The sequence below is a fragment of the Helicoverpa zea genome, chromosome 30, assembly GCF_022581195.2.
Source record: "Helicoverpa zea isolate HzStark_Cry1AcR chromosome 30, ilHelZeax1.1, whole genome shotgun sequence".
Taxonomy (NCBI): domain Eukaryota; kingdom Metazoa; phylum Arthropoda; class Insecta; order Lepidoptera; family Noctuidae; genus Helicoverpa; species Helicoverpa zea.
In genome coordinates this window covers 4,650,363-4,665,311 of record NC_061481.1, presented here as the reverse complement: position 1 = coordinate 4,665,311, position 14,949 = coordinate 4,650,363, and the positions used below count along the sequence as shown (strand labels likewise).

Genomic DNA, 14,949 nt, shown 5'->3' with positions numbered 1-14,949 from the left:
CAGCTTCCAGTCTAACCGGATGTAGCTGAGTACCAGTGTGCCTGACTGATACCCCTAGGTAAGACTATTGCAAGTTCTGGCTTCAGATTACCCGTAACGACTACCAAAGATGTTCAATGACAGCCGGGACTCAATTTAACGTGCCTTCCGAAACACGGAGGAACTCGTCACGTCCGTACCGAGCCAAGCATAGTTAAGAAATGTCGAAGGAAATAGTTAGTTCAACATATCACTGATTTATAAGCTATCTGAGATAAAATTCGCAGTAAGAATAGATTATTATGATAATAGTTAATTGTTTAAATCAGTTCGATCAACTCAGCCAGCATGGAGAGACTGATATTCTTGTTATTTGGCTTGGCTGTTGTATCAGGTAATTAATTTATTTATTTTACTAGCTTCTGCCCGGTTTCACCCGCGTCCCGTGGGTATTACTGCCCGTAACGGGATAAAATATTGCCTACTATACTTATCGGCACGGATATCGAGCCATGACCTTCACCTGCGCAGAAGCGATTTATTGGTTTATTGCCTTATGTGTACAGTGCGCAAAGCGATCCCCACTCTTCTGCCGAGAGCTCAATATCCGTGCCGGTAAATATAACTTCCGTCCGCGTCAAGTTCGGTAATATCGCGTTTCCAAAAGAACTCTTCAAAAGTCCGGGATAAAAACTAGGTATCCTAAGCTATGTTCGTTTTCAAGGTCAACTCTATTTCTGTACTAAATTTTATTAGAATCAGTTCAGTGGTTTAGACGTGAAAGCGTAACAGACAGACAGAGTTACTTTCGCATTTATAATATTAGTAGGGATGTTACTCGGGAACAGTGTAGCTTTACAAAAGTGAATACTTAAGTGAGAATTTTTCAATTCGGTTCAGGGGCTTCGGTGCCCTATAACCTGTAACAGCAGTTAAAAAACTCCTTTAAGTTCCGGTTTCACTGGTTACTGATAAAGTGTCAGTTAGTTATCTGATAGTTACATTACAGACGATAAGCTAAAAAAGTCGTGGTGGCCTAGTGGGTAAAGGACCAACCTCTCAAGTATGAGGGCGCGGGTTCGATCCCAGGTCAGGCAAGTACCAATGCAACTTTTCTAAGTTTGTATGTACTTTCTAAGTATATCTTAGACACCATTGACTGTGTTTCGGATGGCACGTTAAACTGTAGGTCCCGGCTGTCAGTGAACATCCTTGGCAGTCGTTACGGGTAGTCAGAAGCCAGTAAGTCTGACACCAGTCTAACCAAGGGGTATCGGGTTGCCCGGGTTACTGGGTTGAGGAGGTCAGATAGGCAGTCGCTTCTTGTAAAGCACTGGTACTCAGCTGAATCCGGTGAGACTGGAAGCCGACCCCAACATGATTGGGAAAAGGCTCGGAGGATGATGATGACATTACAGACGATAAGCTCGCATGGGACCGCCGGAGCCCCGCAGCGCCGGAGCCGTGATTGAAGCCATGCATGCTGCATGTTGCATGTTTGCTTCCATGCTGCAGGCTACTTACATTTTTTGCCAGATATTGCTATCCGAGACCCGTTGAAGCTAAAGTTATAGTTTATCTGTCAAATAAGTTTCTGATAGGCTATCAGAGACTTTATCAGTAACCGGTGAAAGCCATTAATCCCTAAAACTTTGATGTAGGTACTTTCCTATTATTATCTATAAGGGTTAACCCCATGTAGGTACTTAAATTGGCAATGTACCTAATTATCTAAATATCTAATCATTTCAATGACTTTTGACCAGCTATAAGATTACTAAGTAGGCTTAACAGTTAATAATCTGTGATAGTGATGATTAATTACATTAATTTATGAATTAAAATGTCAATTTTACCTGTTCACGATTTCACGCAATTTCCTGTACATATCCGAATAAAAAAAAGGTTTTCAGTCTTTGTTGTTATAGCGACAACAGAAATACATCATCTGTGAAAATTTCAACTCTCTAACTATCACGGTTCATGAGATACAGCCAGGTGACAGACGGACGGACGGACGGACAGAGGAGCGAAAACAATAGGGTCCCGTTTTACCCTTTGGGTACGGAACCCTTCCAAACTTAGCCCGCGTTTTCTCTCAATTCCAGCCCTTCCTCACGACCCTATCATCAGGAAGCTGGACTCTGGTCTCCGCTTCCAGTACATGCGAGGACCTGACGGAACTCCTCACTTGGTAGACCTGTGGGGGACGGTGGAAGACCTGGCCAAAGCTGCCAGATACAATCCTGATAGGCAGAATGTTTACCATCTGTTTACAAGGTAAGTTTAACTGTCTTGGTGGTCTAATAGACGCGTAGTTTTACTGCTTCATTGGTCTAGTGGTCGCAAGCGCGGCTGCTGTGCTCGAGGTCTCGGATTCGATTCCCGGGTCGGGCCGAAATCGCTTTGTGGGTTTTCTTAAACTTTCACAAAGCAGCTCGTAGTCTGGAAGTTGGTGTTCGATTCACTCGTGCGTCGGAAAGCACGTAAATGTCCTGATCTCTTTCCGGTCGTGTCGGATTGCCGTCTCATTGTGTTATGAGAGTGAAGGAATAGTGAGTGCACCTGTGTCCAAGCAAATGTTCGTGCACTATAATATGTCCTGTGCAGTTGGCTGATCTCCTTACATGAGAACAGCCGCCGTAGCCGATAATCGGCTAGGAGGACATCATTTTGCTACATTATGCTTACAAATAAATTATACTTTCTTTCAAACTTCATAATGAAACTCATGACTGTAAGCCGACCATAACATAGTTGGGAAAAGGCTTGGAAGATGATGATGTTTTCAAATTCCATAACATTAGTGAAAATCAGCGAATTAAAAAGAATCTGACCTAGCATTTTTTTCCGTTTCAGACAAAATCCCACCGTAAGCCAGCCACTCCTGATCGGCAGCGAAGGTCTGCTCGGCATCACCAACTACAGCCCCAACAGGAGAACAGTCGTCCTCGTCCACGGCTGGCTCGACTCTGTCACCTCTGACTTCAACACTGTGCTGGTTCCTGGTAAGATGAAGATCAGTACATAATAGCAAGAGTCGCTAAAAACCGGCCAAGTCATTCCGTACCATTATTAAGAAAATGAGCAAAAAAATCACGTTTGTTGTATGGGAGTCGCCCAAAATATTTATTTGATTTTAGTTTTCAGTATTTTTTGTTATAACGGCAACAGAAGTACATCATCTGTGAACATTTTAACTCAGTAACTATCACGGTTCATGAGGTACACCCTGGTGACAGACGGACGGACGGACAGAGGAGCGAAAACAATAGGGTCCCGTTTACCCTTTGGGTACGGATCCCTAAAAATGTGTACGCAACCACCTAATTTGTAAAAGATCAGTCAAAAACATTACTTTATAACAATAGGTCTACAATACAAATCTTCAAAAGACTGTATCCCGTTCTTCTCCACAGTACTCTCCATTTAACCCATTCTTTTCCGTCGTACGTAACGAAACTCCCAATTATCACCGTACACCACTAAACACCCCAACCTTCTTCACCTTACACCACATCTAACCCAATCTTCACCGTACACTAAACTGCCCAATCTTGTCCAGCGTGCACTACTAACTAGCCCAACCTTCTCCACCGTACACTACATCTAACTAACCCAATCCTCTCCACCTTACACCACATCTAACCCAATCTTCTCCACCGTACACTAAACAGCCCAACCTTCTCCAGCGTGCACTACTAACTAGCCCAATCTTCTCCAGCGTTCCTGTCAGCTGAGGATGTGAACGTGATCGTGGTGGACTGGAGCGCGGGCGCAGGCACCATCAACTACTTCACTGCTCTCGCTAATACTGTGCCTTCAGGTGGGTCAAAGTTAAATATGTTTATTGAAAGAAATAATAATATAAATATTTATTCATCATCCTTATCACTAACATTCATCATCATCCTCCTGCCCTTATCCCAATTTCATTAGTGGTCGGCGCAGCATGTTTTCTTCTTCCATACTCTTCTATCTGCCGTCATCTCACAAGTAACATTCTTTCTTACCATATCTACTTTCACACAATCCATCCATCGTTTTTTTGGTCTTCCTCTTCCACTATATCCGTCCACGTTCATACTCATCACCTTCCTCACAACATGATTCTCATTCCTCCGCATCACATGCCCATACCACGACAGCCGGTTTCCACGCAGTTTTTCTGATACCGGCGCCACTTTCAAACTTCCTCTTATATACTCATTCCTCACTCACATCACATCCTTATCACTAACATTATCAATGTTAATAACCTAATGCATTAGTTAGGCACTTAATTAATTAAAACTTACTTCTTATATTCTTCAATTTAAAAAAAATATATATCATGGTTAAAATAACATAGGTTAAAATAATAGGACCGTTAATCATCACAACAATAAGTAAGTACAAGTATATTTTAAAGTTATAAATGAACACTCTACATCACTCAGGTTTTCCTGGCTTCACATTGGTTGATTGGCCAAAGAATCTGGTGGTTTATGGTTTAATCATATCATACCAAACCCTCCACCCTCTCCCCCCCGAAAGCTATGTACATTGTCATGCTAAACACTATTTAAAAACATTACATACTACGTTTTCACTTGATCAATGATATTATTATTAAAAAAAAAATTTACGCAGCAAGCCAGTTTTAGAAAACGATGATTTCTTATAACGTAGTAGCTTCTGCCAGCGGTTTCACTCGCATCCCGTAGGAACTACTTCCCGTACCGGGATAAAAAGTAGCCTATAGCCTTTCTCGATAAATGGGCTATCTAACACTGAAAGAAATTTTCAAAGCGGACCAGTAGTTCCTGAGATTAGCGCGTTCAAACAAACAAACAAACTCTTCAGCTCTATAATATTAGTATAGATATAATATACCATATCTTCTTCTAATCGCATACCTCTATTTTCAGGTGAAAGTGTAGCCCGTTTCATCACATGGCTCAACAGTGCGACTGGCGCAGTTCCCGCGATGTACCACTTGGTAGGACACAGCCTTGGAGGACACCAGGTCGGAATCATCGGCAGAAACGTTGGTGGACAGATTGCTTATATCACTGGTAAGATTTTGAAAGATCTTCGGCTTGTGCACAAAACTTCTAACAAGCTCGTGTCCAAGTACCAGCAGCACGGGTTGATCATTAGGTTAAGCAACGCTTGGCCTTGTAGGTACATGGATGGGTCATCATGTTTACAATGAGTTCCTTCCTGCTTCCCCTTGCTGGGGTGGATGGAGAATATGGGGATTGCAGCTGAGTATGTGTTTTATGTGAAGCGACTGCCTATCTTACCTTCATCCTTTTATCCGTTCAATCCGTTACCCACTGACATGACTTTTTGTCAGAATGGCTTGTAAAGATTGTCTAAGATGGTAAAATGACAGCCAGGATCGTGCAATCATATCTACGGTCACTCATAGACAGACTCCAAGATCCAAGGGCCCAACGTGGTAAACGTTCCTTAACCTAATGAACGATTGAAGAAGCACCATAAAACATTAGGTACTTGTGTTGTCGGTGAACTTATTCCCATAAATGAAATGTCAGTTTTTCTTAAAACAACTGTTTACTTTGACAATTGATTTATGTAAACAGACGGTTATGTTGTCGATTTTATTTAGGCTACGAGCCAAAACCGCTCTCACTAAATTGCTTCTCGAACTTTCCAGGTTTAGACCCGGCCTTTCCCGGCTGGAACACGAACAACGACAAATTCCGTCCCTCCGATGGAGTCTACACTGAGGTCATACATACCAACGTTGGTCTGTTAGGCTATATGGCCACGCTGGCTGATGCGGACTTCTATCCTAATGGGGGGCTGAACATGCCTGGGTGTTCCACGCAAGAGTGTGATCATTTGAGGTAGGTAGGATAAAGAAGTGTGTTTGTGGTTGGAGAACGAGGGAACTATTGCCCTTACATAGATAAGGAGCCATGAACAAAAAAACTAGCAACTAACTAACGGACTAGCAAGCGCAGCGTAGGACGTCCACCAACAAGGTGGACAGACGACCTTATAAAGGTCGCCGGAAGACGCTGGATGCAGGTCGCCTCCAACAGGTATCTGTGGAGATCTAAGGGGGAGGCCTATGTCCAGCAGTGGACGTCCTATGGCTGAGATGATGATGATGAAACGAAAAAATAACATAAATGCTATGTTACTGACAAGTTTCATCAAAATGCATCTAGTAGTTTTTGCGTGAAGAGGGACAGAAATCGATATATCCATTCCGACGTACAAACTTTTGAGCGTATGGTTTGATATGAACTCCCGTGTTACGTACTAATAGAAATAAATAACTAGTTAAGAACCTAGAAAACACGCTTTTATTCACGCTAGTTCAAGTACAAACACAGCTGTGATACGATGTTCCATCATGAAGTTCCAGTTCATATCTTCCAGCTCCATCATCAGATTAGTTCGACAGTACCATATTTATTGTATTGTCATCAGAACTACATAAGCTGCAAATCATTGAAAGATGGTAACATTATTTACCATAGATTCCATTACATAGTTCTATATACTTTGATCTATTAAAAGCCTGTTTATAAACAAATCAACCATTTGAGAACTGAACTAGACTTCTGTCGAAACTCAGTCTGATTGGGTACTTTACTGAGACCCCTTTCATCTTCCAGATCATTCTACTATATGGGGGAGTCCCTGAGAACTGGCGGTTTCACCGGACAGCGTTGCTTGTCCTACCTGACAGCTATGACAGGCAACTGTCATTTGTGGGGTACGCTGCGCATGGGAGGACTGGTGCCGAAGACTGGGTGAGTTATATCATCAGTTCATCATCGTTTACTTCATTATCAGCCTTTTATTGTCCCACTTACACTGCCTCGTAGGTCTAGTGGTCGCAACCGCGGCGGCTGTGCTCGAGGTCTCGAGTTTCGATTCCCGGGTCAGACCGAAATGGCTTTGTGGGTTTTCTAAGACTTTCACAAAGCAGCCCGTAGTCTGGAAGTTGGTGATTGATTCAGCCGTGCATCGGAGAGCACGTAAATGTCTGTCCTGTGCCTGATCTCTTTCTGGTCTTGTCGGATTGTCGTCACATCGGGCTGGGCGGCTGGGAGTGAAGGAATAGAGAGTGCATATGTCCTGCGCAGCTGGCTGATCTCCTGATATGAAAACAGCCGCCGTGGCCGAAATCAGCCGTGGACGCCATTATCGTCCCACTGTTTGATACAGGCCTCAGGCATAATAGTATCCCCTGGTGTACTCGTTAACAGTAACACATTACTAACATGTCCGCGAAACTGCAACCGCCGCGCGAACACATGCTAGCTGTGGCTGTGGACTCGCGTCATAGCGTAGTTACACATTAACTGTGGACTAAATATATCAAATACACATTTATATAGTTTTGTTACAATCTCGTCATTAGATTATATTTATATTATGATTATATTTATATTATGATAATTGTGGTTCAATACCGCAGGACATGTTAGTAATGTTCGCGCGCAACTGTTTGCTAGAGCGAGTACACCACGAGATACATGCGGTGTGACACACAGTGCCGCACCAAGGGGGAATCTCGCCTTATACATTTATAGAACTATTTATACAAGAAATATATTTTAATTATTGTTTTTTACAGACAATCCGGTATTTATTACTTGGAAACCAACGCTTCCCCACCATTCTCCAGGGGTTAAGAAAACGAAGAAATACCTACTCATTGAAGAACTCACAGAAGAACATTGTCATAACTTATATGACAAATAAAAAATTGTTTTGTTATCATTTGTATTATTTATAAAAAAGGAAGGGCATAATTGTAACAGTCTTTTGGTTATAGTCATCGGCACGAATTTTGAGCTCTGACCTTCACCTGCGCAGAAGTAATTTATTGGGTCCCTTTTGTGGTATGAAGTGAGGCGCGGGGGCGGGCTAAAGCGGTGATTGGCCCGTAGCGCATCGCGTCATAGCCGTCACTCGGGATTGGTTCCTTGCTAATAAATCACTTCTGTGCAGATGTAGGTCAGAGCTCAAGATTCGTGCCGGTAACTATACACTTAAGACGCACTGCAAACTTTTAGTTAGCCTATAGTTTGATAGGGCTCATAGCACAGCTCATAGGCTCATAGGTACCTACATCAGAATGGAGATGAATGGTAGTGCGCATAGGAGACCGACCGGTAGCAGACCGACAATCTACTCATACGTTGATTCGATTTACTTTCATAATAAACTGTCAACACCAACCATTGGTCTGACACCAGTCTAACCAAGGGGTATCGGGTTGCCCGGGTAACTGGGTTGAGGAGGTCAGATAGGCAGTCGCTTCTTGTAAAGCACTGGTACTCAGCTGAATCCGGTTAGACTGGAAGCCGACCCCAACATAGTTGGGAAAAAGGCTCGGAGGATGATGACCAACCATAAGTATTTTGCCGACAATTTAATTTGTAGTGTACGCTATCCACCATAATTATTAGCGAATAATTTTAGTGGAATCTCACTTTGAGGCTCTTGAGTCAAGTCTGACTGTCGTATCGGGTAGTCAGATGTAAGAAAGCTTGACAAGCCGTCTTGTCTACTTTGAGTTGAGGAGATCAGTAGAACACTCCATGTGCCGTACTGGTACTCAACGACACTGCTGTGGTTAGACTGAAAGCTGACCCTAACATAGTTGGAATAAGGGCAGATTATAAAGAAAATAAAAAATAAGGTTTCAGTATGTATTTCTTTTATTGGTAAATTCACTTAATTGTGTACAAAAATGATATAAATATATTACATTAAAGTAATACAAGTATACATTACAATCTAAAACAGTAGCTAGGTACAATTTATTTTGAAATATGGCCGGTGATCAAAAACTTGTGTCATTATAACACAAATGATCTTAAAAAACTATGTTTGCTTGACGAGTTTCATCGATGGTTAACTCCAATTTAAACTGAAAAAGAAAAGAAAAATAATAATGTTATTACTTGAAACAGCAAGGCTAAAGTAACAGCAAAACTAATAGATAAAATCGTGAAAATACGAATTTGACCGTTACTTTTACTATGACATTACTTTGACTTTTACTTTTGATGAAGAAACTGGCTGTAAGTCCGTCAAGCGAATTTGATGTGTAATACTCTACATATTATGATGAATTTTGTTATTAATGATAGTTACCTGCGCCTGCACCAGCTCCTGCGCCGGCTTGTCCGGCTACTTGAGCTCCGATAGCTGAAGAAAAACAAACTTATTTAGTATCTGCCTAGCCTTTGACGGTAATGGGCCGATATGATGATGTCAGTGGGATGGATCATGTGTCTCAGGTAGAGGCCTGAACCCTGATTACGTACTGTGTTTAAGTTACAAGTTTTAAGTGTCTATGGAAGAAGGTTAGGAAGTAAAATATGTTCATTATATACTTATACAGGAAAAAAGTATATTTTGATTGCTTGATTGTACCCTAAAGGCTCCGAAACTGCGGAACCGATTTAAAAAAATTCTCTCACTGTTAGGAAGCTACACTATCCCCTGGTAGCATAGACATTTTGTCCGGGTGTGCTCAGAAGTTCTCAAGGGAAGCGGTTGAAACTGTGGGGGTACAGAAGGCTTCATACTAGAAGAAAAACTTACATGCAGCTCCACCAATGCTAGCTCCTCCGGCGAGACCGGCACCTGTGAAAACAGATAGACATTATTCAAAATTCTTCCTCGTGCTAAACTAGTGGGTAAAGATCCAACCTCTCAAGTATGAGTGTGTTCGATTCCAGGTCAGGCCAGTACCAATGCAACTTTTCCAAGTTTCTATGTACTTTCTAAGCATATCTCGGACACCAGACTGTGTTTCGGTTAGCACGTTGGACACGTTGGTCCCGGCTGTCATTGAACATTCTTGGTAGTCAGAAGCCAGGAAGTCTGACAACCAGTCTTAAGGGTCTATTGGGTTGTCCGGGTAACTGGGTTAAGGGCGTCAGATAGGGCAGTCGCTCCTTGTAAAGCACTGGTACTCAGCTGCATGCTGTTAGACTGGATGCCGACCCCAACATAGTTGTGAAAAGGCTCGGGAGAAGAAGAAGGTTTAACTTATTTACCTGCTGCACCACCGAGAGCTCCTGCTGCACCAAGTCCTGCACCTGCAGAAAGACCTGCAGCGAGTCCAGCACCGACAGCTGCAAACATACAACATCGTTAGAAGGATCTTACGTGTGGTCAGAAGCCAGTAAGTCTGACACCAATACTTTTGGGATGCCAGGATAACTGTTTCACAAGGGTCTCGCTCCTTGTAAAACACTGGTACTCAGCCGCACCCAGTTAGACTGGAAGCCAACCCCAACGTGGTTGGGAAAAGGCTCGGGAGATGACGATGTTAGTAAGAACTCGTGACTAAGTAGCAGCCACACGGGTCGATCGATCATACGGTTAAGCAACGCTTGGCGCGGTCACCATCTTGTCATGACGAGTTCCTCCGTATTTCGGAAGGTACGTTAAATTGGTGGGTCCCGGCTATCATTTGAACGTCTTTGGCAGTCGGTACGGGTAGTCAGAGTTATAGCTAGGAAGTCTGACAACCAGTCTTAGTAAGGAGTATCGGGTTGTCCATGTAACCCGTCATAATTGGGATTGATGATGTTTGAATTCATTAAAATATTTAGTAAAACCGTGGGAGGTAATTTACTTTGTTATTTGCGGAGTAGTAGTTCCCATAGTACAGTTGGAGAAGTAGTTCCCTCAGGACAGAATGAGAAGTAATTCCCTTAGAACAATATGGAGAGAAGTTCTTTAAGGACAGTCATCATCATCATCTCAGCCATAGGATGTCCACTGCTGAACATAGGCCTCCCCCTTAGATCTCCACAGATACCTGTTGGAGGCGACCTGCATCCAGCGTCTTCCGGCGACAGTACGGCTAAGGACAGTATGAGAAGTAATTCCCTTAGGACGGTACAAAGAATACTTCCCTATGATGAAACCGTAAGAAAACAACTGTCTGAGCTCACCTCCTGAAGCGGCACCTCCGGCCCCAGCGCCAATACCACCAGCTACATCAGCAGCTCCGGACGCAGCACCAGCGGCGCCGGCACCTGCGCTGGCTGCGCCACCAGCAGCACCAGTAACTCCACCAGCAGCACCACCAGCAGCACCAGCAGCACCAGTAACTCCACCAGCGGCACTACCAGCAGCACCGGCTGCACCAGTAACTCCACCAGCAGCACCACCAGCAGCGTCGGCTGCACCAGCTACACTTCCGGCTGCGTCACCAGCACCTCCGGCTGATCCTGCTCCTGCGGTTGATCCGGCTCCTGAGGCTGATCCGTCAGCGGATCCTGATCCTGAGGCTGATCCCGAACCTGATGCTGAGGCTGATCCGTCAGCGGAACCTGATGCTCCAGCTGATGCGTCAGCTGATCCTGAGGCTCCGGCTGATCCTGAGGCTGATCCCGATCCTGATGCTGATCCTGATGCTGATCCGTCAGCAGATCCTGATGCTCCGGCTGAGCCGTCGGCTGATCCTGCTGATCCTGCTCCGGCTGATCCTGCTCCTGCACCTGCACCAGCTACTCCACCAGCTGCATCACCGGTTGCACCGGCTGCGCCAGCTACAGAAGAAAAATTTACTAAATTAAGAAGGGATGTTTATACAAATCCACCGTTAGCTGATGAACGTTAAGAAATTAGGAACGGTTAAAAAGCCATCCAAATAGTCATGCCTCATTTACATTCAGCCCCTATCGCTGCTCCTGGCGCTGCCGGCAATAATTCCTTAAATACTGCTGTGGCAGGATCGAGGGACATGTGTGTTTACATACTGCCCTTCCTCTCACTTCGCTTTCAAGTTCCGGCAATGGAAGACGTTGAAATTTTTGCAGTGACCGCGCAGTGTCTTTTAGCTATACATACTATGTGCGTCAGTGAAAAATAAATCAAATGAAAAAAAAAATAAAAGACGTCGTAGAAAATGGTGGATGATATCTATTCATCGTAAAAGAACTTTGTAAGTACCTTCCAACCTGCTTAAGATAATATTTTATTGAGCTTGAGCAGAATGTAAACAGCGCGAGCGGTAGCCCTGCCGGTCCTTTGAAGTCCGCACTAAAAACAGCTCTTTTGGGGAGCGCTGGGCAGCGCGAGTGGCAGTAAGCGGTGGCATGAGAAATATACGTTTACATACTCGTCCTGCCCATTTCCCCGCCCACTTCCCTGCTCACTACAGCTGAATGTAAATGAGGCATCAGAAAGTAGGGTCCTGGGAAGGACGGATAGGAAGCTTATAGAGGTAGAAAACCACCAACTACCGTTAGCAGATAAAGGTTTGGTTAACTTACCAACATCACCAGCAGCACCGGCACCAGCTGCGCCATTGGCTGCACCAGCTACTCCACCGGCTGCATCACCAGCAGCACCAGCAGCCCCAGCTACACCACCAGCAGCACCAGCAGCCCCAGCTATTCCGGCCCCAGCACCAGCGGCTCCACCAGCAGCCCCAGTTACACCACCAGCTGCACCGGCACCTGCGCCGGCGGCTCCACCAGCAGCCCCAGCTACTCCGGCACCAGCTCCGGCTGCACCACCAGCTGCCCCAGCTACACCACCAGCAGCACCAGCGGCTCCACCAGCAGCCCCAGTTACACCACCAGCAGCCCCAGCGGCTCCACCAGCAGCCCCAGCGATACCGGCACCAGCACCAGCTGCTCCACCAGCTGCACCAGCTACTCCGGCACCAGCTCCGGCTGCCCCACCAGCAGCCCCAGCTACTCCGGCCCCAGCACCAGCGGCTCCGCCAATGGCTCCTGAGAACAATGTTTCTTTTGTAAAACCTTCAAAAATTCTCACAAACTTCCCTAGAGTCTAGAGACAACGACGTAGTCAATATGATCCTCCTATGGTCCTCCTATGGTGGAAAAAGTAAAAGTAAAGACATAAAGTAAAAATTATTTTATGACATTACTTTAGCTTTAACTTTTGATGAAGAAACTGGTTGCTAGCCGATGATCGGCTAAGGCAGCAGTTCTCGTATAAGGAGATCAGTCTACTGCGCAGGACATATAACAGTGCACGCACATTTGCTTGGACACAGGTGCACTCACTATTCCTTCACTCTGCGTGCGATGGGACGACAATCCGACACCACCGGAGACAGATCACAAGCAGGACCGACATTTACGTGCGTTGTTTGATTACGTACCTCCGACTCCTGCGCCGCCACCGATGCCTGCAGCTAAACCAGCGGCTCCTCCCGCCTTACCACCTAAAGAGAAAATAAATTGATAGTTATAACCAATAGAAAAACACGCTTTTATAAGTGCACACAAATCTTGGTTAAAGATCTTTACAAGACCAAACACAGCTATGATACGATGTTCCATCATGAAGTTCCAGTTCATATCTTCCGGCTCCATCATCAGATCAGTTCGACAGTACCATTACCATTGTCATCAGAACTACATAGGTACAGTTTATATACAGGGTCCTTACATTTGGAGCACTTTCTTTTCCGGTTTTTTTTTTTTAAGTTTTCTATATTCTTGGCAGGTTCGGCTGACATTAAAAATAATAATTACCTAATCCACCGGCGCCACCGACTGCTCCACTGATGGAACCTGAAAAATAAAAGATTTAAGTATGACTGATAAAGTCTCAGATAGTCTGTCAAGAACTTCTCTGACAGATTAACTATAACTAGTTATCACACCGTGGTGATTAACGCTCATTCTTTCTCTGTATAAGAGGCCTAAGCCCTGCAGTGGGTCAGAATTCTGGAATCTAATCCGTAGTCTGTTTTTTGTCGGTGTTACACCCCCGTGCCTGGGAGGGCAAGTGTCGCCGGCGTCCCCGAATGCTACTCAGTAGCATTCGTTGTTACAATTCCACGTCAGAGGCCGTCAGGCGCATTTGAGAAAACTCTGACACCAGGGCTTGTTAGGTGATTAAACCTGCAGCTCACTCGCTAAGAAGAAGAAGTAGTGGGACAGTAAAAAGGCTGATGATGATAGAAGCTTACCACCGAGTCCAGCAGCTGCACCAAGACCCAACCCCCCCAAAGTGGGGAGTGAGAGGGCACTGCCGACCTGCAAAATAAAAAAATAATCATCATAGATATAAAATAGTCAAAGTCAAAGTCAAATCATTTATTTCACTTAGTCCTTCACAAGCACTTATGAACGTCAAAATTATAACTAAGTTTGATTCTAGTTGCCCACTACAAATACATACCGTTACTTGATAAATGGGCACACAATGAAATAAATTTTCAAATAGGACTTAGGAAGGACTTAAAATAGCCTACAATACGTTGTTCGGGAAGAGTGTAGCTTTCGACCAGTGGAGGAATTTTTCCAATCGATTCCGTTGTTTCTGAGCCTTTTCTCCTTTTTATTATATCAGTATAGAAAATAAGATATAGATATACCAGTGTTGCCAAGGGGTACTGGGTTGCTCAGTAGGATTCCGAAGGTCAGACAGCCGTACCATATGGCACACTGATACTCAGCTGCATGCGATTAGACTGGAAACCGACCCCAACATAGTCGGGAAAAGGCTCGGCAGATGATGTTGAAGTATCATCTATCATCTCCCGAGCTAGATAGCCTTTTCCCAACTATGTTGGGGTCGGCTTCCAGTCTAACCAGATGCAGCTGAGTACCAGTGTGCCACAAGGAGAATAGATACAAAGTTAACTTACCAAGACTCCGAGTAAAATGAAAGTCTTCATGTTTCTAGTGGTATTGTCGGTGTGGTGTTGCAGAAATCACTGAATTTTCCACAAAATCCTACTCAATATATATCGTTGTACACATATGCGTAATTATCAAAATTTGTTCAGTAACAATGTATTGTTATAACATGCCGAAACCGTCTTTTGTTTGTTGAATCCGTATTAACAAAATTTTTATTATTATAGTCAGAAATAATGTTGTCTGTTTGTCATTATTTTCGAAGCATTTTCCAACTATGAACATTTGAACATCTTTGGCAGTCGTTACGGGTAGTCAGAAGCCAGTGATTCTAACAACCAGC

At 44.2% G+C, this 14,949-nt stretch overlaps 2 protein-coding genes across 4 annotated transcripts; one reads left to right on the top strand and one right to left on the bottom strand.

Moving 5' to 3' along the window:
• Positions 1-224: 224 nt before the first annotated feature.
• LOC124644613 (pancreatic triacylglycerol lipase-like) lies at positions 225-7,728 on the top strand. Its single transcript, XM_047184101.1, has 8 exons — positions 225-373; positions 2,088-2,259; positions 2,839-2,987; positions 3,704-3,805; positions 4,890-5,036; positions 5,645-5,837; positions 6,618-6,755; positions 7,586-7,728. Exons 1-8 carry the CDS (start codon positions 328-330, stop codon positions 7,641-7,643), a joined length of 1,005 nt encoding a protein of 334 aa, XP_047040057.1. The 5' UTR covers positions 225-327; the 3' UTR covers positions 7,644-7,728.
• Positions 7,729-8,657: 929 nt separating this feature from the next.
• Positions 8,658-14,739, bottom strand: LOC124644675 (glycine-rich cell wall structural protein 1-like). 3 transcript variants are annotated; one of them, XM_047184179.1, is made up of 11 exons: positions 14,615-14,739; positions 13,934-14,000; positions 13,494-13,532; positions 13,118-13,180; positions 12,258-12,722; positions 11,139-11,531; positions 10,932-11,096; positions 10,026-10,103; positions 9,568-9,609; positions 9,115-9,168; positions 8,658-8,887 (listed from the first exon to the last, which is right to left on the bottom strand). In XM_047184179.1, exons 1-11 carry the CDS (start codon positions 14,642-14,644, stop codon positions 8,883-8,885), a joined length of 1,401 nt encoding a protein of 466 aa, XP_047040135.1. In that variant the 5' UTR covers positions 14,645-14,739; the 3' UTR covers positions 8,658-8,882. The 3 variants fall into 3 exon arrangements, with proteins under 3 accessions (XP_047040135.1, XP_047040136.1, XP_047040134.1); XM_047184180.1 differs by having other exon boundaries at positions 10,932-11,531; positions 12,258-12,377; positions 12,672-12,722; XM_047184178.1 differs by having other exon boundaries at positions 10,932-11,531.
• Between the last annotated feature and the right edge of the window lie 210 nt (positions 14,740-14,949).